General features: G+C 62.5%; 5 protein-coding genes across 10 annotated transcripts; 1 reads left to right on the top strand and 4 right to left on the bottom strand.

The window, feature by feature from the left end:
* Positions 1–62: 62 nt before the first annotated feature.
* Positions 63–3,115, bottom strand: LOC308628359 (uncharacterized protein; the record flags this gene model as incomplete). Its single annotated transcript, XM_081255182.1, has 7 exons — positions 63–334; positions 1,050–1,143; positions 1,217–1,838; positions 1,957–2,071; positions 2,205–2,309; positions 2,425–2,604; positions 3,053–3,115. The coding sequence occupies 7 exons, from the start codon at positions 3,113–3,115 to the stop codon at positions 254–256; spliced, it is 1,260 nt and encodes a 419-aa protein (XP_081111308.1). The 3' UTR covers positions 63–253.
* On the top strand, positions 1,575–3,995 carry STUB1 (STIP1 homology and U-box containing protein 1). The gene is made up of 7 exons (XM_081255301.1): positions 1,575–1,857; positions 2,374–2,572; positions 2,661–2,826; positions 3,028–3,115; positions 3,272–3,328; positions 3,417–3,533; positions 3,611–3,995. Exons 1-7 carry the CDS (start codon positions 1,699–1,701, stop codon positions 3,734–3,736), a joined length of 912 nt encoding a protein of 303 aa, XP_081111427.1. The 5' UTR covers positions 1,575–1,698; the 3' UTR covers positions 3,737–3,995.
* JMJD8 (jumonji domain containing 8) lies at positions 3,985–5,655 on the bottom strand. 5 transcript variants are annotated; one of them, XM_081255302.1, is made up of 9 exons: positions 5,553–5,655; positions 5,377–5,475; positions 5,117–5,165; positions 4,943–5,039; positions 4,785–4,853; positions 4,571–4,690; positions 4,416–4,483; positions 4,204–4,338; positions 3,985–4,124 (listed from the first exon to the last, which is right to left on the bottom strand). In XM_081255302.1, the coding sequence occupies exons 1-9, from the start codon at positions 5,642–5,644 to the stop codon at positions 4,044–4,046; spliced, it is 810 nt and encodes a 269-aa protein (XP_081111428.1). In that variant the 5' UTR covers positions 5,645–5,655; the 3' UTR covers positions 3,985–4,043. The 5 variants fall into 5 exon arrangements, with proteins under 5 accessions (XP_081111428.1, XP_081111429.1, XP_081111430.1 ...); XM_081255303.1 differs by having other exon boundaries at positions 4,434–4,483; XM_081255304.1 differs by having other exon boundaries at positions 4,604–4,690.
* A 297-nt stretch (positions 5,656–5,952) lies between these two features.
* Positions 5,953–12,834, bottom strand: WDR24 (WD repeat domain 24; the record flags this gene model as incomplete). The annotated part of the gene is made up of 8 exons (XM_081255292.1): positions 10,142–12,834; positions 8,772–8,949; positions 7,951–8,623; positions 7,304–7,422; positions 7,104–7,225; positions 6,906–7,010; positions 6,481–6,821; positions 5,953–6,306 (listed from the first exon to the last, which is right to left on the bottom strand). The coding sequence occupies exons 1-8, from the start codon at positions 10,620–10,622 to the stop codon at positions 5,953–5,955; spliced, it is 2,373 nt and encodes a 790-aa protein (XP_081111418.1). The 5' UTR covers positions 10,623–12,834.
* A 1,687-nt stretch (positions 12,835–14,521) lies between these two features.
* On the bottom strand, positions 14,522–24,468 carry FBXL16 (F-box and leucine rich repeat protein 16; the record flags this gene model as incomplete). 2 transcript variants are annotated; one of them, XM_081256209.1, is made up of 6 exons in its annotated part: positions 24,437–24,468; positions 17,029–17,684; positions 15,776–16,284; positions 15,321–15,405; positions 14,946–15,009; positions 14,522–14,670 (listed from the first exon to the last, which is right to left on the bottom strand). In XM_081256209.1, exons 2-6 carry the CDS (start codon positions 17,668–17,670, stop codon positions 14,522–14,524), a joined length of 1,449 nt encoding a protein of 482 aa, XP_081112335.1. In that variant the 5' UTR covers positions 17,671–17,684; positions 24,437–24,468. The 2 variants fall into 2 exon arrangements, with proteins under 2 accessions (XP_081112335.1, XP_081112336.1); XM_081256210.1 differs by lacking the exon at positions 24,437–24,468 and having other exon boundaries at positions 17,029–17,717.
* Positions 24,469–25,721: the final 1,253 nt, after the last annotated feature.

Here is a 25,721-nt window from a genome sequence, read left to right as displayed (position 1 = left end):
ATGAGGTGTCTCTGTATGGGAGATGGGAGCCCGTGGGGAGGGTCATGGGCCTCATAGTCAGGTTTGAGTTCAGCAAGCATTTATTGAGCTCCTACAGCAGCCAGCCCCCTGTCCAAAGACTTGTGCCCTGAGATCACAGGGTAGGTGTGCAAGCCCTGGGCCACAGCCAAGTCAGTAGGCCTGGGTCCTGTGCTTCTTGGCTGGCCTGGTGTCCTCAGGGGTGGCCAGGCTGGGACCGAGGTCAGGCAGCAGGTCAGGGCACAGCTTCTGCCCTACAGCCCAGATCCACAGTGCTGTCTCCACACGGTGAGGGGTCCACAGCCTGAGGCACTGCCTGGGGAGGTGCAGAGGGAGTCTGGGGCTCAGGGGCACCAGTCACCCTACCCTGCTGGATAACTCTGCACATCACCCTGACCAGAGTCCTGGATGCCCTCCCTGGCCGCCAACAGACTGCACCTTGGCTCAGGGCTGTGGCACGCTCCTGCACCCGGCCCAGGTAGAGCAGGTGGTGCTTCAGGGTGTACTGCAGGGCTGGCAGATCGGGCACTGCGGCCACTGCCTCATCAGACATGAAGACTGCTACCTCGAGAGCTCTGGCAGCCAGGACTGCCGCGGGAAGTAAATGGCGTGGGGCTGCCATTCCCAACAACTCTCGGTGTCACGTATCTGGCCATCTGGCCATTTCACAGATAAGGCCACTAACACGCCAGGTCCCGCCCACGACCTCGCCGGGGGGACGCCCAGCTCTCCCTACTAACGCGAGGTGACAGCCGGGCCCGCGCCCCGGAGGGCGCACAATTCCGTGACCGCTGTGTTCACGTCTGACAGGAGACGGAAGGCGGCGGCCGAGCGCTGCACCACCAGCTCCGGGGAGTTGGCGGTCACGAGCTGCTGCAGGTGCGGCCGAAAGCGGCCCCTCGGTGGTCAGGTTGGGTCTGGGGTCACGGCTTGTGGACCTCGCTAGGGGCCCCGCCCCCAGGAGGAAGCCACGCCCACGGCGCTACGTCCCGCCCCGGAAGGCTCCGTCCCCCACGTGGGAAGCTTCTCACCGCCAGTTTCCACGCCTGCAGCTGATCCGGCTCGTCGCGTGTCACGTGCTTCTCCGCCCGGCCCTCGATGGCTGCGGGCAACTTCTCTCGATACCTGGGGAAGGGCGGTGACGGGGAGCCCGAGCCACAGGGGTCGGCCCGCCCGCCCGATGTCCCCACCGCCCTACCATCGCTCCAGGGTTTCCAGCCGCCCCTGGGGGCGAGCCGCGCGCGCCCGCAGCACTTCCCCGCGGCACCCCAGGACAGCAGCCCAGCTGCTCGGGTCCTCACAGCCCGAGCCCGCGGGCAGCCGCCATCCCCACGCGCCTGGGCGGAGCCTCGGGGGCGGGGCGTCGGAGCGCCCGAGTGGGATCCTGCCCCGACGACCTCGGCGCTTCTCAGGCCTCAGATGCCGCGCGTCGCGTTGCCGCGAGCGCATGCTCCCCCGCCTGCCCCGCCCCCGCCCCTCCTCCGCCTCGCGTCTGGTGCACGCGCGGCCCCGCCCGCTGGCAGGCCATCCTTCCCGCAGGCCCCGCCCACCTGCACGGCCGGAAGTTCCGGTGGCGGAGCGCTGGACCGGGCCCGAGCGGATCGCGGGCTCGGGCTGCGGGCGTAGGGCGGGCCCGGCGCGGAGCCTGGGAGCGGAGCCCAGGCCGTGCCGCGCGGCGCCATGAAGGGCAAGGAGGAGAAGGAGGGCGGCGCGCGGCTGAGCGCCGGCGGCGGGAGCCCGGAAAAGAGCCCGAGCGCGCAGGAGCTCAAGGAACAGGGCAACCGGCTCTTCGTGGGCCGCAAGTACCCGGAGGCGGCGGCCTGTTATGGCCGCGCCATCGTGAGTGCGCCCGCGCCGCGGGAGGGGGCCAGCGTCCGAGCCAGGGGAGGGGCCGGGCTGCGGCTTGCCTCAGCGTCCTCCCCGGAGCCCCTGTCTGGCCGCCCCCGCCCGACTTTCGGAGGGGGGTGGTGCTTGGGCTCTGAGAACTCAGTGATGATCTTGTTCCAAAGGGGCCAAGGCCACGGCTCCCGAGCCGGTGCTGGTTGCCAGAGAACTGTGGCGGGTGGGAGCTTCAGAGTGCTTGAGGCCCACTCGCCTGTGGGCCAGGGACCCTTGCCCCTTGAGGAGTCCAGGCCCAAAGCTGGTGATTTCCACAGATCTGGAAAAGCTACCTTCACAAGACTCACTGGAGTCCAGAGGGTGGGCTCAGGTAGGCTCCACTCTCCCTCAGAACCCAGAGGCTTGGAAGCTGAGAAACCTGTAGTGTCTTGATTCCAGCTATGGGCTTCAAGCTGGGACAGAGGGGGTAGGCTGAGCTCACTCCCTCACGCTGGCTGGTCTGCCCTTGTTCTCCAGACCCGGAATCCCTTGGTGGCGGTGTATTACACCAACCGGGCATTGTGCTACCTGAAGATGCAGCAGCATGAGCAAGCTCTGGCTGACTGCCGGCGCGCCCTGGAGCTGGACGGGCAGTCTGTGAAGGCACACTTCTTCCTGGGACAATGCCAGTTGGAGATGGAGAGCTATGATGAGGCTATTGCCAACCTGCAGCGAGGTGGGCTTAGAGGCTGGCTGGTGCCAGGGTACCTGGGACCAGGCGGGTGGACTGGCTGGAGGTTTATCCAAATCTTCTATTCCTCCAGCCTACAACCTGGCCAAGGAGCAGCGGCTCAACTTTGGGGACGACATCCCCAGTGCTCTGCGCATCGCGAAGAAGAAGCGCTGGAACAGCATTGAGGAGCGGCGCATCCACCAGGAGAACGAGCTGCACTCTTACCTCACACAGCTCATTGTGGCCGAGCGTGAGAGGTGGGCTGTGGTGATGACAGGCGCCCCCCCGAAGTCACCACTTCTAGGTTAACTCTTGAGTCGTGAACACAATCATTTATTGAAGGCCAACTCTGGCACGCAGGAGATGGAGGGGAATGAGGCCTGAATGAGCCTAAGATTGGAGTGGAGTCTGACCTCCCGGCCAGACCCATCTCTGATCAGCTTTTGGTCAACCTCCAGGGAACTGGAAGAGTGTCAGCGGAACCATGAGGGTGATGAGGACGATGGCCACCTCCGGGCCCAACAGGCCTGCATTGAGGCCAAGCATGTGAGGGTGCCCCAGCCCAAGCGTGGGTCCTGTGTGTATTTGCATGCGTGTGACGGACGTGAGGTGCCTCTGGCTCCTGCTGGGTCTGTGCTTTTTGGTGCCTGGGGAAGGGAGATGGGGTGTCAGGCCCACATATAGCTGCTTGGTTCTTTGCAGGACAAGTACTTGGCAGACATGGATGAGCTCTTCTCCCAGGTAGACGAGAAGAGAAAGGTGAGCTGCCTGTCTTCTGGGGTCTGTGGGTAGCAGGAGTCGGAGCAGTGCCCCTTCCCAGCCCCTGACCTGACCCTGTGTGCTGCAGAAGCGAGATATACCCGACTACCTGTGTGGCAAGATCAGCTTTGAGCTGATGCGGGAGCCCTGCATCACACCCAGTGGTATCACCTATGACCGCAAGGACATTGAGGAGCACCTGCAGGTGAGGGCCCATGGGAGGTGGGAGCAGGACCCACACCCACTGAGCACCTCCTAATTCTGATTCTGTTGTCACTGCAGCGTGTGGGCCATTTCGACCCTGTGACTCGGAGCCCCCTGACCCAGGAACAGCTCATCCCCAACCTGGCCATGAAAGAGGTCATTGACGCGTTCATCTCCGAGAATGGCTGGGTGGAGGACTACTGAGGCAGTGCGGGTGTGTGAGCCACTCACCCGCCTTGCCCGGTACCCTGGCTCAGGAGGGCCTTGGGCAGTAGTCTCTAGCCGCTGTACATAGTTTGTTTCCCTAGATCCCTGTCCTGGTGTCCCCAAGCCCACCCCCATCAGTTCTGCTGGGTCATGAGCCTCCCCCATCCCCCTCTGGGCCAGAAACAGCGGGTGAGAGTGGGCTGGGCTGAGGCTGCCACTGCCACCTCTGTCCCTGTAATAAAATCTGTGAGCACTATAGGGGCATGTGCTGGTGTGCGACGGGCTCCCCAGCCACCCCCTTTGGCTAGCTGAGAAAGGTAGAGATGAAGACGCTGGTGTCGAGGTTGAGTGTGGCGTGCCACCATCGGTCAGGGAAATACAGCACCTGGGAGTTGGGGGGACACAGGGGTTGGTTGGGGGCCCTTGGCCCAGCCCAGCCTGGCCCCTGTCTGCCAGCCACTGACCTCACCAGCGTGGATGGTGCATTCCAGGGGCCGTGCAGATAGTGCCAGGGCCGGGTATGTGTCCCGGAGCCAGGCCAGTGTGGTCTTGTTGGGGTGGAATTCAGGTGTCTTTGCAGGAGGGTACAGGAACCAGCGCTGAGGGTGGGAGCAGCAAGGTCACTCTTTGTGCTGTGGTCAGTGAACCCAAAGTCTCAGCCCCACCCTGTGCTGACCTTCCGGCCATAGATCACCTCTGAGAACCCGGGCCCGTGCCAGTGGAAGGGCACCCCAGAGCCGGCACCTGTGTGGTGAGTTATGAGCAGCTGGTTACCAAGCCTAATCCTCCCCCACCCAGTTCCCAAGTCCCCTGGTCCTGCAGGGCACCCACCTGCAATTCCAAAGCTATAAGCAGGAATGGTACCTAGCAGGCTGAATGGAGGTGGAGAGTAGTGCCGAAAGAGTGATGCCCATTCCGTGAAGTTATTGTCCCCAAAGAAGTACAAGGTGTCTGACAGCAGAAAACACAGGAGGATGCAGGGATCTTGGCACCTGGGTACTCCTAAGTCACCCCACCCCACCCCATGGCCACCCGTCTGGCTCACCATTGCCCATGGAGAAGGGGTCCTGGGGGTGCAGCATCTGTTCCACATACTCCTGAAAGGGCAGGTCCACTGCAGTTTGAAAGGGGTTGGTCAGGACTGATTGGTGCTACCTTCAGGATGCTGGCAAGCAGGCTGGGCTGCAGGGAGGGGCAGCTCACCTTTCTGGTAGGAGTAGGTGTTGGCAGTGCTCAACCGGACCACGCTGTCCCCAAACAAGGCCAGCAGCCTTTGACGGGAGCACAGGTCCCGGAACCTCTGTGGGTGCGGGGAAAGTACTCAGGGGCCAAGCTCAGCACGGGCGAGTGGTGGTCGCGAGGACCGTGAGCACTCACCGAGTTGTCTGTGAGCCCCTGCAGAATGACAGGTCTGGAAAAGGCGTAGCTAGAAGAAAAGGCGGAATCATGGCCTCAGTCTGATCCGCGCCCATCCTCCGCCCCCGCCCACACGCGCTCGCACGAGCTCAAGGGGAAGCGGCCTCAGGAGGTCCGGGAGGACGGGCCGGCGACCAGTGCGCGGCCTCTGCGGTGCAGGGTGACGGAGCCCCAGGGTTTTCGGGCGTGGGAGGTGTGGCCACACAAGAGAACGCACTTACCGCTGCACGAACTCGGCATAGCTGAGGTCGGCCCGGCGCTCTACGGTGCAGCGTTCCTCCTCTGCCACGGCCGCCGGCGCCCCCGGCCCGGGCTGCTGCCTGCCGATACAGCTGGTCAGTGCCCTTGGCCGCCCCGCCGCACGCCCCACTCCGCCCTGCCACCCGGCGCCGCTCACCACCCGCCGTCGCCTGCTTCCCGGAGACTCCGGGCCGGAACCACCAGCGTCCAGAGCGCGAGCAACAGGAGTAGCCGCACTCCCAACGCCATAGCCCGCCGCCGCGAGGCATGCCGGGAGGTCCGTCGTCGTGGCAACAGGCCGGCTCCCGGAAGCGGCTTCCTTTGGCCCGTCCTGGAAATAGGGAGCACTTCCGGAAGGCGGGACGAAGGTCGCACCAGGAGCTGCTATTGGCTACTGCCAGCTCTCGTGGACGCACTGCCACCCGCCCACCAGAGTCGCCCGCGCGGGGACTGGACCGTAAGCGACGCGACCGGTGACAGGCAGCCTCAGAATACGTCTCCCGCTTCCTTTATTTGGTTCACAAGCCCAGCACACCCATCCAGGTCCGGCAGGCGGGTCAGGAGTACTCGCACAGGTGGCCGCATCCGGCGGGGCAGTGGGAGCTGCCCTCCAGCCACTTCATGATGTGCTGCAGGTGGCCGCCGTGACTGCAGCCCTGGCACCACACGAACAGACCCTTGACCACGTGGTGGCAGACGGCGCACATGCTGGCGCAGTGGTGGCACCTGTCGCAGACCCAGCCCCGGCTGCTCATGGGCCGCTTGCAGTGACTGCAGTTGACGTGCAGGGTGGTGGAGGCCTGGTTGAGGCAGCTGATGGCACGGCTGGTGCTGAGCTTGACCACCTGGTTGGACACATTCCAGAGGCAGAAGCGCTGCAGCAGGTCAATGTAGGACGTGTACCAGTGCTCCTGGTGGTGCAGGGAGGGGAGGAAGGAGGTAAGAGACCAGGGTTTCGGGCACACTGAAGAGCTTCCCCCAAGTGTGCTGGGCACAGACAGAGGGGCGGGTGCAAGCGGGGCGTGCAGGGGTAGTCCTGGGGGTGGCAGCTGCTCCAGGGAGACCCCCCACACCCTGTCACCCACCTGGGTCTGCTCGTCGATGTCTTTGCGCACGCGTTCACCCAGCACAATGAGCACGGACACGGCCATCTGCACGTCGCCCTGCTCTGCATAGAAGCGCAGCATATCGCACACCAGGGCACTGAAGAAGTCAGGCGGCAGGCGGCTGTCATACAGTGCATGTGAGACGGAGATGAGTGAGAAGGAAGAGTCCACAGGCACCAGGGAGGCTGCATCTGCCTCACTGCCACTCACGTGGGGCGAGTCGGCCTTGTCTTGCAGGTGCTCAGGCCCGGGTGGGGTGTCCACAATCTCGTGGCGCAGCGGGAAGGCTTCCTGGGGCAGCACATACTCGGGCTCCTCGGCTGCGAAGCGGGGAGGGGGGGTAGGCAGGGTATGAGCCTCTGGCCCCGCCTCCTGGCCCCAGCCCTCCCCAAGCCCCTACTTACAGTGAGCATGTTCCGGGTCCAGCAGGTACAGCTCGTCATCCTCACCTTCCACATCGCCCAGCAGGTAATCGGCAGGCACGTCGCTGCCCTCGGTCTCCTCGTTATCTGCCACAGGGAGGGAGAGCATTGCAGGGCCAGCTCACTCTGGGAGGCCCCAGTCTCACTCCCATGAATGCCCTGTGTCTGCTCCCAGCCTACCTTCGTTGGTGATAAGTGTGGCTGAGGAGTCCAGCAGCACTGTGTCACTCCGTGCGTCACCCTTGCTGCGGTCCAGCCGAGTCTCACTGCCCAGCCCTGGGGCCATATCCTTTAGATTGAAACTGGAGGCAGGGAAGGCCGATGGATAGGTGGGCCCCAACAATCCCACCCTCTGGGGAAAGCCGCCCCCAGGTGTCTACCTGTTCATGAGTGGCAGACCACAGGAGCTGCCCTTGCCCACGCTGTGGTTGAGGTTGGTGGTGGACACCAGGCCAGGACTACAGTAGATGATCCGTAGCATGGTCCACGTCTGCGCCACCTAGGGGTGGGCACTGGTCACTCACGGGGGTCCTGTGTCCCTGGCGCCCCGTGCAGGCCCCCCTCTGCCTGGATGGAACCACAAACCCTCAGCTTTCAGCTGCCCCAGGGACCCAATGTCCTGGCCCGCCCCAGGTGGGAAACTGATGCCCATGGGAGGACAAAAACCCTAGCCTCGATCCTGTAGAGGCACAGAAAGAAACATGGAAATGAGCCTGGGGTCCCCGGGAGGTGATAAGCGAGGCAGTGTGGGCCTTCTCTGTAGGGCTGGACACCTCGGGAAGTCTAAGAGCAAGGATAAGCCAGAAGAGGGGGCTCCAGCCCCACAGCACCCCAGACCTGCATCCCAGGAATGGCATTGGCATCTGGCCCACTTGGGGCTCTGGACACCCTTAGTTACTGGGGCAAGAGCCAGTGGTGACCTCAACCAGAACTGAGCACTGAACTCAGGGCAGGGTCTGGGTGCAGCAGTCAGAGGAGCTCCCTGACCCTGCACCAAGGTCATGACCCTCAGCCCAGCCCTATGTACCTGGTTGCGGCCAAGCTCCCGAGCCACTTTTGCATTGTGGTCACAAAGCTCAGCCAGTGGCCGGCCAGCCAGGGCATAACGCTCAGCCGTGTCCACGAACCAGCTCATGCTACTGCTGCCAGGCTCCATCTCAAAGACACTGAGGGCACTGGAGGCGAGGCCTGAGAAGGGCTCAGCAGGGTCCAACTTGCGCTTGAAGAAAATTGGGTGGCGCCGATCCCCAGTGTAGGGCTTGCGCCCCGACTCAGTGGCCACTAGGCTCTCCTTGGCTGCGAAGGCCAGATCCCCAAAGAGACCATAGCAGAGGCCCTCAGGGTTGGCGCGCTCAACAGGCTGGCTGGCATCACGGAACAGGTGCTGGCATAGGGTGCTGTCCTTGGAGCCGGAAAGCAGGAAGGAGGGATCGTGCGGGTGGCGCCACGCAATGCCTGTTGTGACATCACGGTGCTCCTCAAACATGGCAGCTGGCACAAAAGGCCGGCGCACGTCCCACACGTAGATGTTGTGGTCCACCATCATGGAGCACGTAGCTAGGTGGTGGCGGCACTCAGGCCGCCACTTGACTCTGGCCACAGATGCAATGGTTTGCACGCAGTGCACCTCCTTAGCGCGGTGTGTGGTCATGTCCCAGACCTTTACCATCTTGTCACGCCCACCTGTGGCCAACCAGCCCCTGTGGAAGGCCCGTGAGGTCCTCAGTGACCTCTTTTGGGGTGGGAGGGCTCCCCACTCTGTCTCACAGGTCTTGAGGCAGTGAGAGAGCCCTTCCATAAGCCCCACCCATCTTGCCCCATTGCCCCGGCCCCCACCCCACCCCACACCTGTCCTCGGGGTGCCAGTCGCAGCAGAAGACAGGCCCATTGTGGGCCGTGAACATTCTCTCACAGCGGTCGGGCCGCCGAATGTCCCAGAGCTGCACGTTGCCGTTCTCAAAGGTGGAGGCGAAGGTGAAGTAGTCCCGGATGCTGAACTGGACGTCACGCACACTCTCAGACTGGCCTGTGGGCAGGACATCAGTGGAGGGAGAGTTGGGGGTGAGTGGGTGGGTGGGTAGCCTACAGGGACTCCAGGAGGGAGAGCAACCAAGGGGGATCCCTTGGAATGAATGTGGACTGGTGTCACATGCCTGCCCATGGCGCAGGCCAGGAGGCCTAGAGGGTGGAGTAGATACTGCCAAGGCCTGCCCAGGGTGGACAGGGGCGAGGAGAGGCCTGGCAGAGCAGACACAATAGCCTGGGCTGGTAAGAGGGACACAAGACATTGGGTGGTTTTTGACACAGGCTCCTGGACCTCAATTTTCCCTGGATTCTGCACCTGACATCAGTCCTTGGGCGAAGCTGTGGTTGGCTTCAGGACCAGGTATCAGCATTGAATGAACAGGGGCCTCAGTGGGCCGAATACAATCTTTGGAGGCCTCAGGCCCACGGAGGCATGGATGGGATGCCCCAGGATCTGCCCAGTCCCTACACCTTGAGCTGGAGCTGCCAGGTCAGCCCCAGAGCACTGGACACCTTGAGGGTACATGTCCACCCCTGTGGACCACCACACCAAGAGCCTCTGAGTGCAGTATCCAGCTTTTCCCCAGCACAGGTAGTTCAAGGTCTGTCTTAAGAAGCCCTCAGATTCTCTCTGGGCTCTGCCCTGTGCTTCACTTGGGCTCATCGAGGTGAAAAGGGAGAGCTGGCTCAAAGGGGGTTGTCAGGGAGCTGGGCCTGCTGGGAAGAGAACTGCGGGGCGACCAGGCAGTGCACCACTCCCCACTGCTTCCCTGGGCTGAGGACCCGGGAGGTAGACTTTGTGCAATGAGGTGGCCTGGAGCTCTGAGGCAAGGAAAGAGGAGACAGCAAAACAAACTCTCTGCTCGGCTGCCCAGGTGGGCTGTGGATCTGCTCAGGCCCCGCTCTCTCCCTGATCCCACACTCAGCCTTGATTCCTGCCGAACCAGTTTGCATCAGAGCTGTGATCACACTCCAGGTACCCCTCACACTTCCACCAGGCCTACCCTGCCCTGCCCCTCCCCTGCTCACCTCCACCCACTCTTCCAGTGCCAGCTCAGCTGGCTCCTCCTCCAGGAAGCCCTCTGAGAGCACATCTGAGGGCCTTTGATGCACACAGCATTTCTCAACCCGCCTAGACAGGCCAGCCACGTGCAGAGATGCACACCTGCCCGACCCGCCTCCAAGGGCCTCACCCGAGAAGGTGCTGACAGAGTCCTTCCTGCGAAGGTCGAAACACTTCATGAAGCCATCTTGGGAGCCACTGAGCAGCACGTGGGCCTCAGTGGGGTGGAAGCAGACTTTGTTCACCGTGCGTTTGTGCTCCGTAAACAGCTGGTCCTGCTTGTTGCGGGATGGCCGGCCCAGGTTCCAGGTGACCACGACGCCATTGGTCGCCGCCGTGGCAAGCAGGTTCTCGTCCATCTGGTGCCAAACAACATCTGCACAGCTCAGGTTGAGCGAGGGCTTGCGGCCCACACGAAGGTTCAGCTTCTCCACAAACTGCTCCTCCTCAATGGCATAGATCTTGAAGATGCTGCGGCCTGCCACGACCACCTGGGCCGCATCACGGCACACACTGATGGCGTTGGCTGGTGCATCCAGGTGGCAGTGCATGGTGCGGCCCGTTAGCGTGCTGCCACCCAGGGCTGTAGTCACGCGGGACATCTTCTCCATGGCTGCACAGGTGGTGGGGATAGGTCAGTGAAGGTGGCAGGGCTGGTCAGCCTCCAAAACTGCTTAGTCCAGGGCAGTCCACCATTAGTCAGTCAGTCTGACAGGCAAATTCCATCACCCTGGCTGGGCAGTCAGAAGGCGCCATAGCTGCCCAGAGGCCAGTGAGTCCCATGTCTGACTTCTGGGGAAGACCCTACCTCGTCAGTCCCAGGCCCGGCCACCTCTCCAACCCCCCAACTGCCAGATTAGGATAGTCACTGGACGTTCGGTCAGTCAGTCCCGCCCGGGAAGCCAGGTGGTTCCCACCGTCCGCAAAGTCGGCCTCTGAAAGGGGGGCAGAAGGATAGAGGAGCCCGGAGAACACAGGCTATAGAGGCGCGAGGGACACAGAGGGACTTCAAGGACCGAGCTGTTTAAGGAGCCTGGGGGGCTCTGGCGGGACCGGAGACAGGAGAGGCTGACGGCGCGGAGGTTGTGGGGGAGCGGAGGCAGCGGAAACAGAGCCAGCCGAACGGAGAAGTCTCTCCTTCCGAGAGCACCCGAACCATTTCCTAAAATTGCCGGGCCGGGGAGGAACCGCCGCGCCGGAAGCAGCCCGTCTCTTTCCCGCCCCCCGCCGGACGTGGTCCTTTTCTTGCCAGCCCCTCGCCGGAGGCGGGTGCACACACTACAAAAGTTCCGGGTCAGGGAGCTGCGCTGGTGGAGGCGGAGGGGTTGACCAGGACTAGGTTAGAGGGGCTCCCCCGGTTCTGCCTCGAGTGGTGGTGGTGTTTTTTTTTTTTTTTTAATCGCTTTTTTTTTTTTTTTTTGCGGTACGCGGGCCTCTCACTGTTGTGGCCTCTCCCTTTGCGGAGCACAGACTCCGGACGCGCAGGCTCAGCGACCATGGCTCACGGGCCTAGCCGCTCCGCGGCATGTGGGATCTTCCCGGACCGGGGCACGAACCCGTGTCCCCTGCATCGGCAGGCGGACTCTCAACCACTGCGCCACCAGGGATGCCCCTATCGCGGTATTTTAATGCTAGTGCTCATCTCTGCCCCAATGTCCATCAGCAAGTCCAGGCATCCCTAAACTAGTCCTGAATCCCTCCATCATCTCCGCCTCCTTTCTCGCCCTCCCCGGGACCCCAGGAGCAGCCTTCTAACGGCTCTCCCTCGGTTCCTCGTTCCCCCTGATCTGAACCCCGCCCAGCAGTCAGGTACCACTCTTTGGCCTAAGGTTCCCCCATAAGTCCCCACCGCGCTGAGTAAATCCCAAACTCCCGGCCTCTTCCTCTCTCCGCGCACCTCCAGCCACGGTGGCTTCTAGCCCTTCTTCCAGCTGGGCAAGCTCTTCCCTGCCTCATGGCTATCGCACGTTTTCGCCCGCTGTCCTCTCCAGAAGGACAGCTCAAATGTCCTTAAACCTCTTCAGAGTTCAGCTTAAATGTCACGTTCTTAGAGGCCTTCCCTGGCCACCCCGTCTAACGTGGCCTCTCCAGTCACTGTCACCTCCTCAGCGCTTGTCACAACCCATTCCTTTGTATACTGGTTATCATCTGTTGCACACGAGTGTGAACTCAACCAGGCAGGGATCACATCTGTCTCTGTCTCCAAGAGCTCGAGTGCCTGACCAGACCTGTTCACACAAGCGGCTCGGCTCAATCAGTGACTCTGTGAGCCTGCCTTTCTCTCCTGGGTATGACCCCTGGTCTGTCTGTGTTGCACTGTGTGATCTTTTAGGACAGTGGTCCCCAACCTTTTTGGTACCAGGGACCAGTTTCGTGGAAGACAATTTTTCCAGGGACGTGGGGCGGGGTTGGCTGGGGAGGTTCAGGCGGTAATGTGACCGATGTTTCAGGTGGTAATGCAATCGATTGGGAGCGGCAGATAAAGCTTCGCTTGCTCGCCTGCCGCTCACCTCCTGCTGGGCGGCCGGGGGTGGGGGGGTGTTGCAGACCCGTTTTAGGATATCCCTGACCCATTCCTATCCTTAGTTACCCTGTGCATGAAACAGGCCTCATTTTTGCCCTTCTGGAAGGATGGGCTAGATCCTAGATATTTTGGAGGGAATGTGATGTGTAACGATTTTAGTGTCTCTCCCCCCCGAAGCAGCGAGAGGTTAGGGACCTTCTGTTGGTCGCTGCTGGGTTTCCAGTCCGGCACAGTGTTACCTGTACGTTTGTTGAAAGAACCAGTAAGTCTGATGAGTTGAGAGGTGCACAGAAATTCAGACTTGGGCCACTAAGGACAGATACACCTTCAGACACCAATTCAGACATGTGAAAAACCAATTCAGACATGTGTTTTTACAACTTTTTTAATATATATTTTTATAAACAGGTCACGTGATAAAATAGCACAAGAAACACTTACCAAATATAAGGTTATATCTTCCGCATATACAGGAGAATGAGGTCGTATGTACAATAAGAAAATGATTTTAGGGGTTGGTTGGTTTTGTTTTCCTCTCTCCCCCTAATTTTTCCTCCTACAGTCGTTGGAAATATCACAGCTTCAGTTGCATTAATACTTTGGACAAATGGACAGCTGCCCCTCCCCACTAGGGAGCTGTGGGGAGGAGGGGCTGAAGAAACTGGCTCCTGACCACCTCAGCCCTGGAGCCTCTGGCCAGCGCTCCAGGGGCAGGGAAATCTTTGGGCTGTTGAACTGTTTCTCTTCAACAGCATCTCTCGCTCGCTCTTTCTCTCTCTCTCTCACTCTCTGGCTCTCTGGAAACTGGTTACTCTCTTCCAACCGGATGGGGGGTGGGGGGAGTGTCCCAAGATGGGATGTGGGTGCTGTATATCCTGGGGCTCAAGGTTGGGATGGAAGGGGGTCCCAGCCCCCTCCTTAGTAATTGCCAAGATGTGCCAGCACCCCCGGGACCTCCCAATATCTTGGGATTTGGACAGAACACGGTGAACCCATGTGGACAAGTAGAAGTTTGGGAAGCTGGGGAGGGGTGTGAGGCTAGAAAGGAGCCCTCCCTCCTCTGGGTGTTGAGGGTGAGCTGGCCACTGGAAGATCGGAGCCGCTGGCTGGGGCCCCCTTTTCCAACTTCCACCTGACGGATACCTGCCCTGGGTGAAGTGTGACGCTGAGGGGCCTGGGCCCAGCTGGCTACAGGGGCTGCGGGGCAGGGTCCACCCAGGACTGCTCCCAAGGCCTGCAGGCCGTGACGGTCGCTCCAGCTTCAGGTCTCTCAAGGGAGCTGTACTACCCCTGGGTTGAGGTGGACTGGAGCCAGCTGGGCTAATGTTGATTATGCCAGGGTCACTGTCAGCCCAGCAGTCCCTCTCCTCATCCAATTCTGCCCTAGCCTGGCCAGGGCCCAAGGACCTTAGGCCTGTGGATGGGGGTGGGGCGAGCACGGCCTGTCTCACACAGCGGCAAAGAAGAGGTGAGGTCGCTGGGGTCAGGCTGGTATGAGGTGGGGGAAGGGCGGGTGGGACTTGGGCTCCTGGGCGGGCCATGGCTTTGACGGCGGCCTGTTTCCCCTCGCACCCCTCGGAGGGCTCCAGGCGCGGTGCAGTGGAAGATGCGGGAAGCCCTGGGGTCTCCTCCGGGCCCCTGTGTCCTGAGGGACCCAGCTCCCCTCAATCCCCCTGGGCCCTGCCAGGGGTGGGGGGGACAGCGGGGAGACAGAGCGGGGTGTGGCGGGGAAGGTGGTAGGCGCGGCCGTCTGGCGAGCTCAAAGCGCCCGCAGGACCGAGCCCCAGCCCCCCGCACCCAGCGGGCGGGCAAACGATGACGGCGGCTGTGGCGTGGCGGAGGGCGGGCGTGCAGTTGCGGGTGCGAGGGGCATGCACAAATTCCCCGAGCGTGCGTGCGTGCGCGGGGCTGACCCGCCCACCGCCCTCCCTGCTCGAGGCGGGGCCGGGAGGAGAGCGAGGGGCCGAGAGGCGGGGAGGCCCCGCGCTACTCGACGACGAGGCAGCGGGGCAGGTGCTGCGAAAAGTACTTGAAGAGCTCGGGGGTAGCCCCAGGGCAGTTGGTGAGCTCCAGCTCCTCCAGCTCCTGCAGCTGCACCAGGCCCGACAGCCCGGTGGCGGTCAGCAGCGGACAGCCTGCGTTGGGCGGGAGGCGGGGCGGCGGCTGAGTGGGCGCGGCCCGAGGGCTCCGGAGGGCGGGGCTGGGGGAGGGAGCTCGGGGGCCGGGCAGGACCGGGCAGGACCGGGCCGGGCTAAACTTTGCCCGGCGTCTCCGCCTTCTGACTGGGACTTGGGACGCAGCGAGTCAGCACCAGGTATGGGTCTGCGCAGGGGACCCGGCAGGGCTGGCGGAGTCGGACTGATGGGGATGGGTGGTCACTGTCCAGGAGGACGGCAGGGGGGGGTCTCACCTGCCAGAGACAAGAGACGCAAACTCCTCATGGCCAGGAGGTGCTTCAGCCCGAAGTCCTGCACCTGGGCGGGAAGGCGGGACGAGTTAACTATTTCCGTTCGCGCCCCGAGGGAGCCCCACTCCTGGGGTCAGGCCATAGGGGGCAGGGGTGGGTTCAAAACGGGGGTTCTCAGCTCCCCACGGAGTCGGTGAGGCCCTGGGGACTCTGCGCTTCGCTTACGTCGGCCGCTTGGGTGTGGAGGGATCACAGACTTCCTTACAGGATCTGAGCGGGCCGGGTGCAGGCCAGCGGCTTGTCTGGGTGGGAGCTTTCCCCGTGCCCCCCACCTCCCCTGCCTACTCCCCAATCTCTGGAGGCATGGAGGGCTGATACCTGGCAGCACCATCGCAGGTAGAGGCTGCGAAGGGACGACATGGTGGACAAATAGCTGAGGCCAGTGTCCGTAATGCGTACACACCTGTGGTCGCAACAGAAGGAGGCTGCCCACCTTCAAAACACCCGACCCCTTCCTCCTTTTCCCGAAGTGTCCCGGGCGTGAACTCCCCTCCTGCCCCAACATGCCCCGCCCTTTCCATAGCCCCGCCCCACCAGGCTCCGCCCCCACCTGACCCCTCGGTGGTATTCCCTACTGGGGGGACATAGCTCAGCCCTGCTCTCGTGTTATAGCCCACACTAGGTAGGCCTCTTATGAGGGCCCCGCCCCCCCTTGCTGCAGCCCTACTCTAGCTATAGGCCTGTCCACTAGTCCATTAGGCTCCCTGCTTAGAGATCCGGCAGGCCTCGCCCAGCCCTGCCCTCCATGGCCCCGGGGTGGGGGACGCGCACACCTGTCCAGCACGAGCTCCTCCAGGCGGTGCAGGTCGCAGGCCACGTATTCGAGCGCCATGTCGGTGATGCGTGGGCACCACGAGAGGTCGAGGCTGCGTAGCTTGCGCAGGTTCTCGGCCACAAGCTCGACACCATCGTCGGTGACCTTGGAGCAGCCAGAGAGGCTGAGTGCGGTGAGGTTGGGCAGGCTGTGCACCACGTTGACCACGCCGTGGTTGGTGATCTCCCAGCAGGAGAGCAGGCGCAGCGTGTGCGTGCTGTGGCCCTGGCGTGCCGTGAAGTAGGCCAGTGCTGTGTCCGTCACGTGGTAGGCCTGTAAGCTCAGCTCAGCCAGGTTGGGCAGCAGCTGAGAGATAGCCGCGATGGCGTCGTCGGCCACGTTGATGCAGTCGCTCACACTCAGCGAGGTGATGCGCGCACTCAGGCTGGACCACAGCCCAGCTTCGGTGAAGTCGTTGCAGCCTGACAGCTCGAGGCGCACCACGCCCTGCATCTGCTCCAGCATCACCTGAGGGCGGGCAGGCGGGCAGGCGCGGGGGGCGGTCAGGAGGCCCCGACCTCCCCCTCGCCAGGGAGCAACCCTACCAGGTTTTCCCCAGACACGCCCCTTCCCCCAGGGCGTGGTGAGGATGGTAGGAGACAGGGCAGAAGGAGCCCTCCGAGGGGCAGGAAGCTGTGTTCTTAAGCGTGTATATGGTGTAAACATGCATCAAGCTGTATTCTGACAAGTGCACTTTACAGTGTGTTCATTACACTTGAACAACATCTAAAAGAGGAGGCAGGGCACAGCGGGCCTGGGAGTCCAGGGCCTGGCCAGAGCAGGTGCTCAGAGCCATAGGTGTTCATGATGTGATGTTAAGAGTCCAGGTTCTGGGGAAGGGGCTGCCTCTACAGCTGCTCCTCTGACCTTTGCCCCTGTTCCTCCCACCTCCTGCAGCATCCTCCCTACCCCATGTGAGCTTCTTGGGCATGCATGGCCTCGCATTTAATTGACTGCTTTGCTGTTGCTGTCTTGAAATTCTTAGTCATCTTTGAACAAGGAACCTGAATTTTCATTTTGGTCCCCCAAATTATGTAGCCAGTCCTGCTCCCTCCACCCCAGAGCTACACTCCTCCTCAGGACACCGACCCCACCCTTGGCTGCTTTGCTGCTTGTGCGCCCAAGGTTCTTCCTACTCCCCCCACATGCTGAGTGGCTGCTGCCTGGCCCCGCCCCCCATCCCTGCCCTTCTGGGCCAGTGGTGGTGCGCACCTCCAGGCCGGCATCAGTGATGGTGGAGCGCTTGAGGCTCATGGCCTTGACGCCCTTCTTGGAGAGGGCATAGTTGTCGATGAACTCACAGATGTCCAGGTCAGAGACACCGACCAGGCAGAAACCCTCAAAGCCACGTGCTGCGAAGCCCTGCAGGTTCACGAACTCCTTCTCACCTCCAGGCAGCACTGTGTAGAGCTCCTTGGCATGCAGCACAGGCGTGAGGCCCGCCCAGAACTTGGGCTGGTAGAGCACACGCCTCCAGGCCTTGCACACCTGGGCCAGCACGCACCTCTCGCAAGCTGAGAAGTACCAGAAGAGGCCATTGAGGATCTTCTCGTCTGTGGCCAGTGGCGGCCGCTCTACCGGGGGCCCGGGCACTGGGGCTAAGGCTGGTCCACCAAGGGGGAGCCCTGCCTGGGGGCACAGGCCCCCGGCCAGAGCAGCCCGGGGTGGCGGAGCAGCCAGGCTGGGTGGTGGGAGGGTGGGCGGGGGTGGCTGGCAGGGGCGGTTCTTGGCAGCCGGCGTGCCCTTGGTGATGCTGGCTGTGCCCAGGCCGTTCGGCTGGCCTGGCAGCTTCACCAGGCCATTGCGAGGCAAGCATGGAGGCTTGGGGTCGCCGTCGACGCCCGGGCTCGACATCTTCCTCGCTCGGTCTGCAGACAGGGTCCAGGAGAGGGTAGTGAGTCTGCTGCCAGGGCAGAACTGGACTCCTTTCTATCCATGGGCGTCCCCTCCCATGCCATTCCCAGAACCACCCAACAGAAAGGATCTGAGTGTAAGTCCCTCCCTCCCTGACTGAGCAGTTACAGGGAGGCAGGGCTGGTCATGACCACGACACTCCTTGAGCACCTACTGTATGCACTGAGCTCAACCTCCACCCACTCACAGAGCTTTTCGATACCTAGGTACTGTGGCTCCCATTTTACAGATGACAGAACAGAGATGGAGGGACATTCCCCCATGACTGCTCTCTTTACCTTTGCTGCTCACCATCAATGTCTGCCAGGCCTGCCTCTGCTGGACAGGGGCTGGGGAACTGAGGGTTTGGAGCATTCTCTGGCCACTCCTCTATGGGGTGCCTGCGTAGCTGTCTGGAGTGGTTTGAGTAAGCCATCTGAGACTCACATACTAGCCTCTGAGAATCTCAGTGGCTACAGGAGGTTCTGTGGCTCAGAATCTACCCAGAGAAAGGGCAGGTGTCTTCCCAGGGTGCTTACCGTGATGCCGGCACAGTGAGCCCCGCACACATACTGTTTCTTTAATCCTCCACTCAACCCACTGAGGACGATGATGTGATGACTGTACCCACTGTACAGATGAGGAAATCATGGCTGAGGCAGCATGAGTTGCTTGCCTGAGGTCATAGTAAGTGGTGGAGCCAAGACATGGACACTGAGCTGGCTGTGGAAGGCTGTGTGTAGGGAGCTTCCCACAGGGTGGGGGCTGAGACCACCCCCCAGCTCCCCTCCTCAGGCCTCCAAGGCTGTGAATGGGTGGCAGAGGGCACTGGGCACAGACGACCCTGGAGAGGAGGGGCAGCAGGACCCCCACAGCGCTACCATCTGTCCCACATTCCGGATCTCCTGCCCATCCCCACCTCAGACATTCAGCGAGGAGGTAGCATACCCAGTGGCTCACCCCCCTCTGGCTGTGTGGCTTTGGGGAGCCACTTCCTTCTCCAAACCTCACTTTCCTCACTTCAAAGCCTGGGAAGTGACGATACTGCCCCACGGGACAGCATGTGACAAGGACTACGTGCAGTGCATGGCTCATAGTGAGCTTGCTGGCCCAAGGGTGAGCGGACAGGAGCCCCCAGGAGGGAGGGGAGCCAGTGGTCCTGCCCTGCTCTTCCCAGCACCACACCCTCCACTGGCGTCCAAGCCCTGGACAGGACAACACTTGCCAGTATTCCACATCTGGGGAGGGGGTGCATCCTGGGCTGGGTCCAAGGGCCTTACTGTAACATGTGGCCCTCATGGCTGCCAACCAGCTTTGGGTCCAGAGGCCCTCCTGCCCTGGTAGCCATGAACTTCCAGGCTGGCAGTCCACCCCAGGGCCTCCCTCCCCAGAGGAGGCTCCCACACCTTGGCTGCCCCTTCACTACAGCTCATGACCAGGTAGTAGCAGCCTCACACTGGCTGATACACGACACCCCTGACATTTGCTGAATGCCCGCTGGGATAATTGTGTATTTCAACCTTACAGCAGCCTGGGTGGGGGGCACAGGGGAAAGCACTACTGTTACCACCGTTTTCAGATTAGGAACTGGAGGTTCCCAGGAGGCACAGTTCGCCCACACTGGCAGGGGTGGCCTGACATGAGGGCTGCCCGATATCGCTTAATGCCAGTACATAGGAGGGGACCATCCTGGGACAGCAGTGCCTCACGGAGGGACAGGATGAAGCCCACAGTTGTCCCTGCCCCACTCCTGGGGCCAGTGGAGAGGCTATCCTGGCAACTCCCTCCTGCGGTTTGTGCTGGATACAGAGGGGTAGCCCCAGCCTGAATACCTTCTGTGTCCCCAGAGCAGGGCACGCCGGCTTCCTGCAGAGCAGGCGCGGGCGGCCTGACGCCCGGCGGCAGCACCATGGACAGCGCCCCTCCAGCTGTTCCGCGCGGGCTAGGAGGCCAGGCCAGGCCCGGCCCGCTCCACCACGGACAGCGGCGGGGTGGGGTAGGGAGGGGTACGGCCCGGCAAACCCAGTTCAGCTGGAGCTGGGAGGGGCCCTGGAGGCTTGGGGTGTGGGGCGGGGGGAGGAGACGCCTGCTCGGCTAAGATCCGGAGGAGGAGGCGGCGGAGGCGGCACCAGGGGAGAAATAACTCAAGAGCAGTGCCGATTTAGGTTGAAAATTCTCCCAGCCATGGGTGTGCACGTGGAGCGCCTGAGTTGGGGGGATCACGTGTATGCCCCGGGCATCTGCGGGGCTCCCTTGCCGTCCCCCACAGGAGCTCACATTTGCATACACCCACAGTCCCATCCCCACCCTCCAGACCTCAGGGTGGAACTGGCCCATGGAAAAGAGTCCACAGGAGGGAGGGGCCATGCCAAAGATGGCCCTCAGCAGCCTGTGGGGCGTGTCCAAGGCCTGACTGCCCCTCATCCCACACCCCATCCCCGGCCAGAAGGCACTGGTCAGCCTATTGGTCAGCACCACCCCCATGCCCTAGGTTGGAGCTGCCTTCCCACAGAGGCGGTCCTGCTGCTCCCCAACCTTGTCCATGGTCTTTCTGTGCTCCAGCTGCTCCTCATCCTTAAGCCTCTGACCCAGCCTGAGCCCTGGCTGTTTAGCTCAAAACTAGAAACAGCCACACCTTAGCCCAGAGGTCAGGGCTTTGGGAGAATGCTCACTGTTCACTTCAGAAATGGGTCTGCCTGCCAGTTAGGCAAGAGGTCCCTGGGGGGCTGGGATGAGGGCCCCTCTGCCTGGCCCTGACCCTGGCCCCACCCCCCCCAGCCAGACGGGTTGAAGAGCCTCCCACCTTCTTGGTACCTGCCCCCGCTGCACCCAGTGGGGCCAGGAGGACCTGCTTGGATTTTCCTGCCAGGATGGGGCAGGGGCAGCTGCCAGTGCACTGGGGACTACTTCCCCTTTAGGGATAAGCACCAGGAGCTAGCGCCAGGAAGAGAGGCTTTTAAAATAAGATGGCCAGGCTTGCACTATTCTTAGCCTCAGCCCCTGGTGTGTTGTGTCTCTGTGTGGAGTGGAGTTCTGGGGGAGGCCTCCTCCTGGGATAGGCTGCAGGGGCTCGAGGGTCCTGGGTTCACCCTAGGAGAAGGAGGGAGGTGATGGTCACTACTTTAGTTGTCTTGTCCTCATCAGCCTGAGCCAGAGCTGGATCAGGGTGCCACTTGGGAGAGCTAACCATGCCTCTGTGTTTCCCCAGCAGACTCATGTGAAGCATGGGGGCGGGGGGTCCCAGGGGCTCGCGGGAGGACTCCAGACCTTGGTGGCTTCCAGGCTAAGGGTCTGCAGATTGCCATGCTGGGGCTTCATAAGGAGCTGCCTCTTCTGCAAGTCAAGTCACTGGGCCCCGAGACCCAGCAAGTCCATCTTACAGCCTCACTTCTGGCCCCTTTCTAGTCCTGACCCTACAGTTCAGCCAGACCCTCTGTCCTGCATTCCTCCTCCCCTCCCCTCTCTGCCTGGGCACATGCTGGTCCCCCTGCTTGCTCAGTAGGCCTCCCTGCTCCGTAACCCTGCCAGCTCCTTCTCTTCCACCCTTCAGTGTGAGCACTGCCCCTGCCTCTCCCTGGGGGACCCCCAGCACTGAGAAGGCATATCCAGAGTCTCCGCCATCACATGGATTATCATCACTGTCCACCTGTCTGCCTCTCCTTGGCTGGGGACTCCTTGAGGACAGACAGCATGACTACTGAGTGGCCTCTCAGTGCTTGCTGAATGAAAAGAATGGCAGTCCACTTATCAGGGTCATGCAGAAAGGGGTGCAGCTGACAGAGGCCCAGGAGGCGGGATGGAAGGCAGTCAGTGGAAGAGCTGTAGCTCAGCTTGTCAGTCCTGGTTGTGACAGACGCCAGTGTCCACAGGGGAGGGAGGGGTTGGTGCCAGAGTCCCTGAGAAGGCTCCCAAGACCCTGGGGCTTGGGGTGGGCCTTGCCGTTATTCAGACCTTCGGGAAGAGGACAGCTCATGTCTCCTTTTTGACTGAGTCCCCCCCACCTTGAGAGCTGCAGAGTTAAGGAAGCTGGCTGCCTGTTCCCCATAATCTGGCCAGACCCAGGGGGCAGGGGACAGGAAGCACCAGAAGGGAGGGAAGCCTGGTCCTGCTCTGCTCTTCCCAGCACCACGTGCCCCCCGCTCCCGCCCACTGCTGGTCTGAGCCCATCAAACACTGCCTGACCACAAGTGGGGAGAGAGAGGCTCAGAGAGTGAATTTTCAGAATTGTACAAAGCTGGGATTTGACCCCAAGACTCAGACCAGGCATGGTGGCCCAGAGGGCAATCCTGGGCCCCCACCAGCCTGCTGCTGACTCCTTTCTCTACTCTGTTCTGCTTCAGTCCCTGTGCCCTCCCAGCCTGGGTCCCTCGGCTGGGGTCTCTCCCAGCGTGCCCCTGTCATGCCCCTGCGCTCCTTCCAGAGGCTGCAAGCTGATGTCAACCACTGGGACACTCTTTTAGATTGCTCATGCCCAGGAAACCCCCCACTCCTCATGGCCCTAAGCTCAGAGGTCTCTTCCTCCATCCCTGATGCCCCCATGTAATGCAGTGTGCCCTGGATGCTGGGGGGCCCGGCCCCAGTAGAACCTGCACTGACCAGTTCTCCCTGCCAGCTGAAGACCCTGGAGCTGGGCAGGGCATTAGTAGTCAGAAAAACTCACATCAGGTCGATCTGCAGTGGTGGCCCCAGGGGCTGGGGTGACAACTAGGATAGTTTGGGATTGGGGACACAGCGCAGGCTGACAAATTCCATGACAAGCCCTGTGACTCAGGCACATTCACATCCCTGCCACTTTGCACACGTCCTAGCAGCAGCGCTCCTCTCCCGCCCCCAGCTCGGAGATGCTTCTGGGGTGCGGGCTGCCCCACCCGTGCACTGGGGGATCTGGGAAGGGAGCACGTGGGCCTCAGGAGAGACCTGAGTCGGTGCTCAGCAGACCAAGTCCTGAGGCCAAACTAAGGGCAGCTCAGCCACGTGGGGCCGGGTGCCTCAGGGGTGGGTGTTGGGCTTCAGTCCTCATCTTGGCCTCTCTGCTCTGAAGGACCTGAGCCCCACAGGGCCTAGCCCTGGGGCATCTAGTGCCTCAAACACTGCCAAGGGAAGGAATGTGGCCTGAGCCCACCCTGGTCTGGCTAAGGCTCCTCCCGGGCCACTGGTAGGGAAGGTTCTGGGCCACCCACTTACCCCATAGTGCTTCCTTTGCTGCCACCATCGCTCTTCCCCTGAGCCAGCCCTCTGAGACACAGCAGCAAGCTCCCACGTGTGACAAGATGGGGTCTGTGGACAGCTGACAGTGCCAGCCAAGGAGCCCCTTCCCCGACCTCTAGGTGAGGTGTCTCCCTAGCTGAGTAGGCCTGCCTGAGGCCCAGCTGTCTTGAGTGTCCCAGGTGCCCTGACCTCGGGGCCACTTGTTTCCTTCTGAGCAGTGGGAAACAGGACTCATGCAAGTGCCCTGGAAGCGGGTGTGAGCTGCAGGGTGGCATCTGTCCCATGAACCTCCCCAGCGTTAGAGGTGCCCATAGGCCTCCCAAGGCAAGGGGTGGTAGAGGTGGGGGAGCCAGGCCAGGCCGTGGATGAGGCAGGCACTGGGCCAGATGAATCCTGGGGTCCCTGAGGGCTGAACAGCCCTCCCTGCTCTGCCAGTGTTTATGACTGGGGCTTGAATTTCCCTCCTCCCCAGATAGCACTCGGTCCAGCCCTGTGGCCACCTCCTGCCAAGCCAGTGGGTCTCCATCAGGCCTCTGCCCTGGCCTGTGGGACCCCAAACCTCTCAGGGTCCTGAGCCAGCTCAGGCCTTTTGCTCCAAGGCTGCTGTCCAGTATCCCTCAGAGGAGTCTGCTGGAAGAAAGGGCCCCATGCCCCACCTGGCCCCAGGGAGGCCTGTGCTGACCCTGGTCAGTGGGCCCTCGGAGGCGGCAGGTGAAGCAGCATCTGCCATCTGCTCTCTCCGTGGAGGGAAGGCTTCTTGTGCAGAGGCTGGGAGGGGCTGGAGGAGTGGCCACTGGGCTGTGGGTTCTCTGATGCTCCAACAACCAGGCCTTCTCTCCTTCTGGGGTCATGGGTGGGGACTCTCCCCACCCACTCAAACTCTCAGAAGGACAAGACCCTCCCCCAGCAGTCTCAGGGTGCCCAGTTCTCCTTCTGGGGCCCTTCAGCCTTGGACATCGCCCAACCCCTCCTCCAGAGCCAGGCACGTGGCCAGCCCCCTCCCTTCGCCTTGTCTTCCCACTGTGGCAGCTCCAAACAGGGCCAGGTTCAGGTGTCCAGAGGCAGATCAGCCACCGGGCCACGCGTTCACAAGCTCCTCCTGGAGTGTAATTGTATATAACACCTGTCTCACAGGGGCAGGGGCTCATGGTGCTGGGGTGGGGAGCCCAGAGTGCAGTGGGGTCCAGGACCTCACCCAGCCAACCCAACTGGGGTCCTGCAATTCGGCTTCCACAGGGGAACAGCACAGTGGCACCGACACCCAGCCTTGGTCCAGTTGCCATGGGGATCGGGCCTCGACCAGCCCAGCCACTGGGGTGAAGGGCTGCGGGAAGGCCTGGCAGGGCTGAAGGCCCAGATGCAGCAGCCAGGGAAGGGGCTGCGGTTACGTAAGCCCTCCGGGGGTGGCGGCGACGCTGTCCCAAGCCCCCTCCCCGCCTCGTCCTCATTGTGGCCTCCGCGGTGTTGTGGCCTGGCCCCCTACCCGCCCTGTAAGCCTGGCCCGGCACACACACCTTACCTGGGCCCGGGCTCCTGGCTCATGCCACGCTGTCCCCCGGGCGTCCTCCCGTCATGGGGAGCCCGGCATGGGCACCGGCGAAGCGGGGAGGCGGCCGAGGTGCTGGTCTGGCAGGCAGGGCCCGGCCGCGCCCCGCGCCCGGCCTGGCCGGGCCCCCTCTGCCGCGCCTCGAAGAAGAGCTCCCGGGTGGGAGAGGATCGGCCGCCCCGAGCCTCCCACCGGGGAGGCTGAGGCTGTGCCCAGATAAATAAGGCCGCTTTGCAGGGAGCCGGGCGGGCGCCTCCTCCCTCCCCTCGCCCTCCTCCTCCCCGCCCTCCTCCTCCGCCCTCCTCCTCTGCCCTCCTCCCCGCGCTCCTCCCCGGCCGCCGGCGGCGCCGCGCCCGCCCCCCGCCCGGCCTTACGCGCCGCTCCCTCGCGCGGCCCCGGCGCCGGTAGCCAATCCGGGTTGGCGAGCCCGGGCGGGGGCGCTGAGGATGCTGAGCCCCGCCGCGCCCTACCGCGCGCACAGCGCGCTCCCGCGGCGGCGCGCGCGGGCACGCGCCAGACCGGCCCTCAACCCCGCTTCCCCTCGCCACGGGCGCCCGCACAATAACAAACCCTGGCGCACGGCGGGGCGGGGAGGGGAGAGGAGGGCAGGGGAAGGCGGGAGAGGGAGGAAGGCGAAGGAAGGGCTGGGCGCGCAAAGGGAGAGCCGGGTGGAGCGAGCCCTGCCTTTTGCGGAGCCGTGGGGACCCCGAATCCTGCGGGTTGGAGAGGACTCGAGCTCTTGGGCGCCGGCCGTCCGACGCTTCCCCTCCCGGCCCCTCTTGCGGAGCCGGTGGCCAGGCCCCCTGCGCGGCCCTCTCATCTCCCGCGCACCTGCGGGGTGCCAGGCCCAGGAACCTCCCTCAGTGAGGAGCGCAGTTGCACACCCGCAGAGCCGAGAAACAAGAGACCAGTAGATCATTTCAGAGAGTGACGAGTGCGGTGAACGTTCAAGAGGGCCACGTGATGGTGACCGCGCGAGGTTGGTGGTGGGAGTGGGGCTCCTGAGAACAAGACGCTTAAACTGAGTCCCCCAAGGGTGAGAGGGCAGACGAAGTTGTTCAGGAAGGGATGTGCAAAGGTCCTGAGGCCTAAGGAGCCAGGCAAGTTCCCTCTGGAATGGGTTGGAGGCCTTGGTGGTGGCAGCTTTATAGGGCAGGCTGGGGGGGGGCAGTGGGGCCTGGAGGGAGGGTGTGGAGGGTGTCTGGGCCACTGGGGATGCCAGGCCTCCCAGCAGGCTCAGGGCAGAGGACAGAGGCTA

The sequence above is a fragment of the Mesoplodon bidens genome (assembly GCF_964165515.1).
Source record: "Mesoplodon bidens genome assembly, chromosome: 15".
NCBI lineage: Eukaryota > Metazoa > Chordata > Mammalia > Artiodactyla > Ziphiidae > Mesoplodon > Mesoplodon bidens.
Note: the sequence above shows the minus strand (reverse complement) of the source record. Positions and strands in the feature narration are given on the sequence as shown.

Excerpts from the sequence above, each read along its gene's own strand:
- STUB1 (XM_081255301.1), top strand. The coding sequence starts at position 1,699 with ATGAAGGGCAAGGAGGAGAAGGAGGGCGGCGCGCGGCTGAGCGCCGGC. Across the intron at positions 2,573-2,660 it reads TATTGCCAACCTGCAGCGAG|CCTACAACCTGGCCAAGGAG; the intron begins GTGGGCTTAGAG and ends CTATTCCTCCAG. Across the intron at positions 2,827-3,027 it reads ATTGTGGCCGAGCGTGAGAG|GGAACTGGAAGAGTGTCAGC; the intron begins GTGGGCTGTGGT and ends GTCAACCTCCAG.
- JMJD8 (XM_081255302.1), bottom strand. The coding sequence starts at position 5,644 with ATGGCGTTGGGAGTGCGGCTACTCCTGTTGCTCGCGCTCTGGACGCTG. Across the intron at positions 4,339-4,415 it reads AGGTGATCTATGGCCGGAAG|CGCTGGTTCCTGTACCCTCC; the intron begins GTCAGCACAGGG and ends TCCCACCCTCAG. Across the intron at positions 4,125-4,203 it reads GCACCATCCACGCTGGTGAG|GTGCTGTATTTCCCTGACCG; the intron begins GTCAGTGGCTGG and ends CCCAACTCCCAG.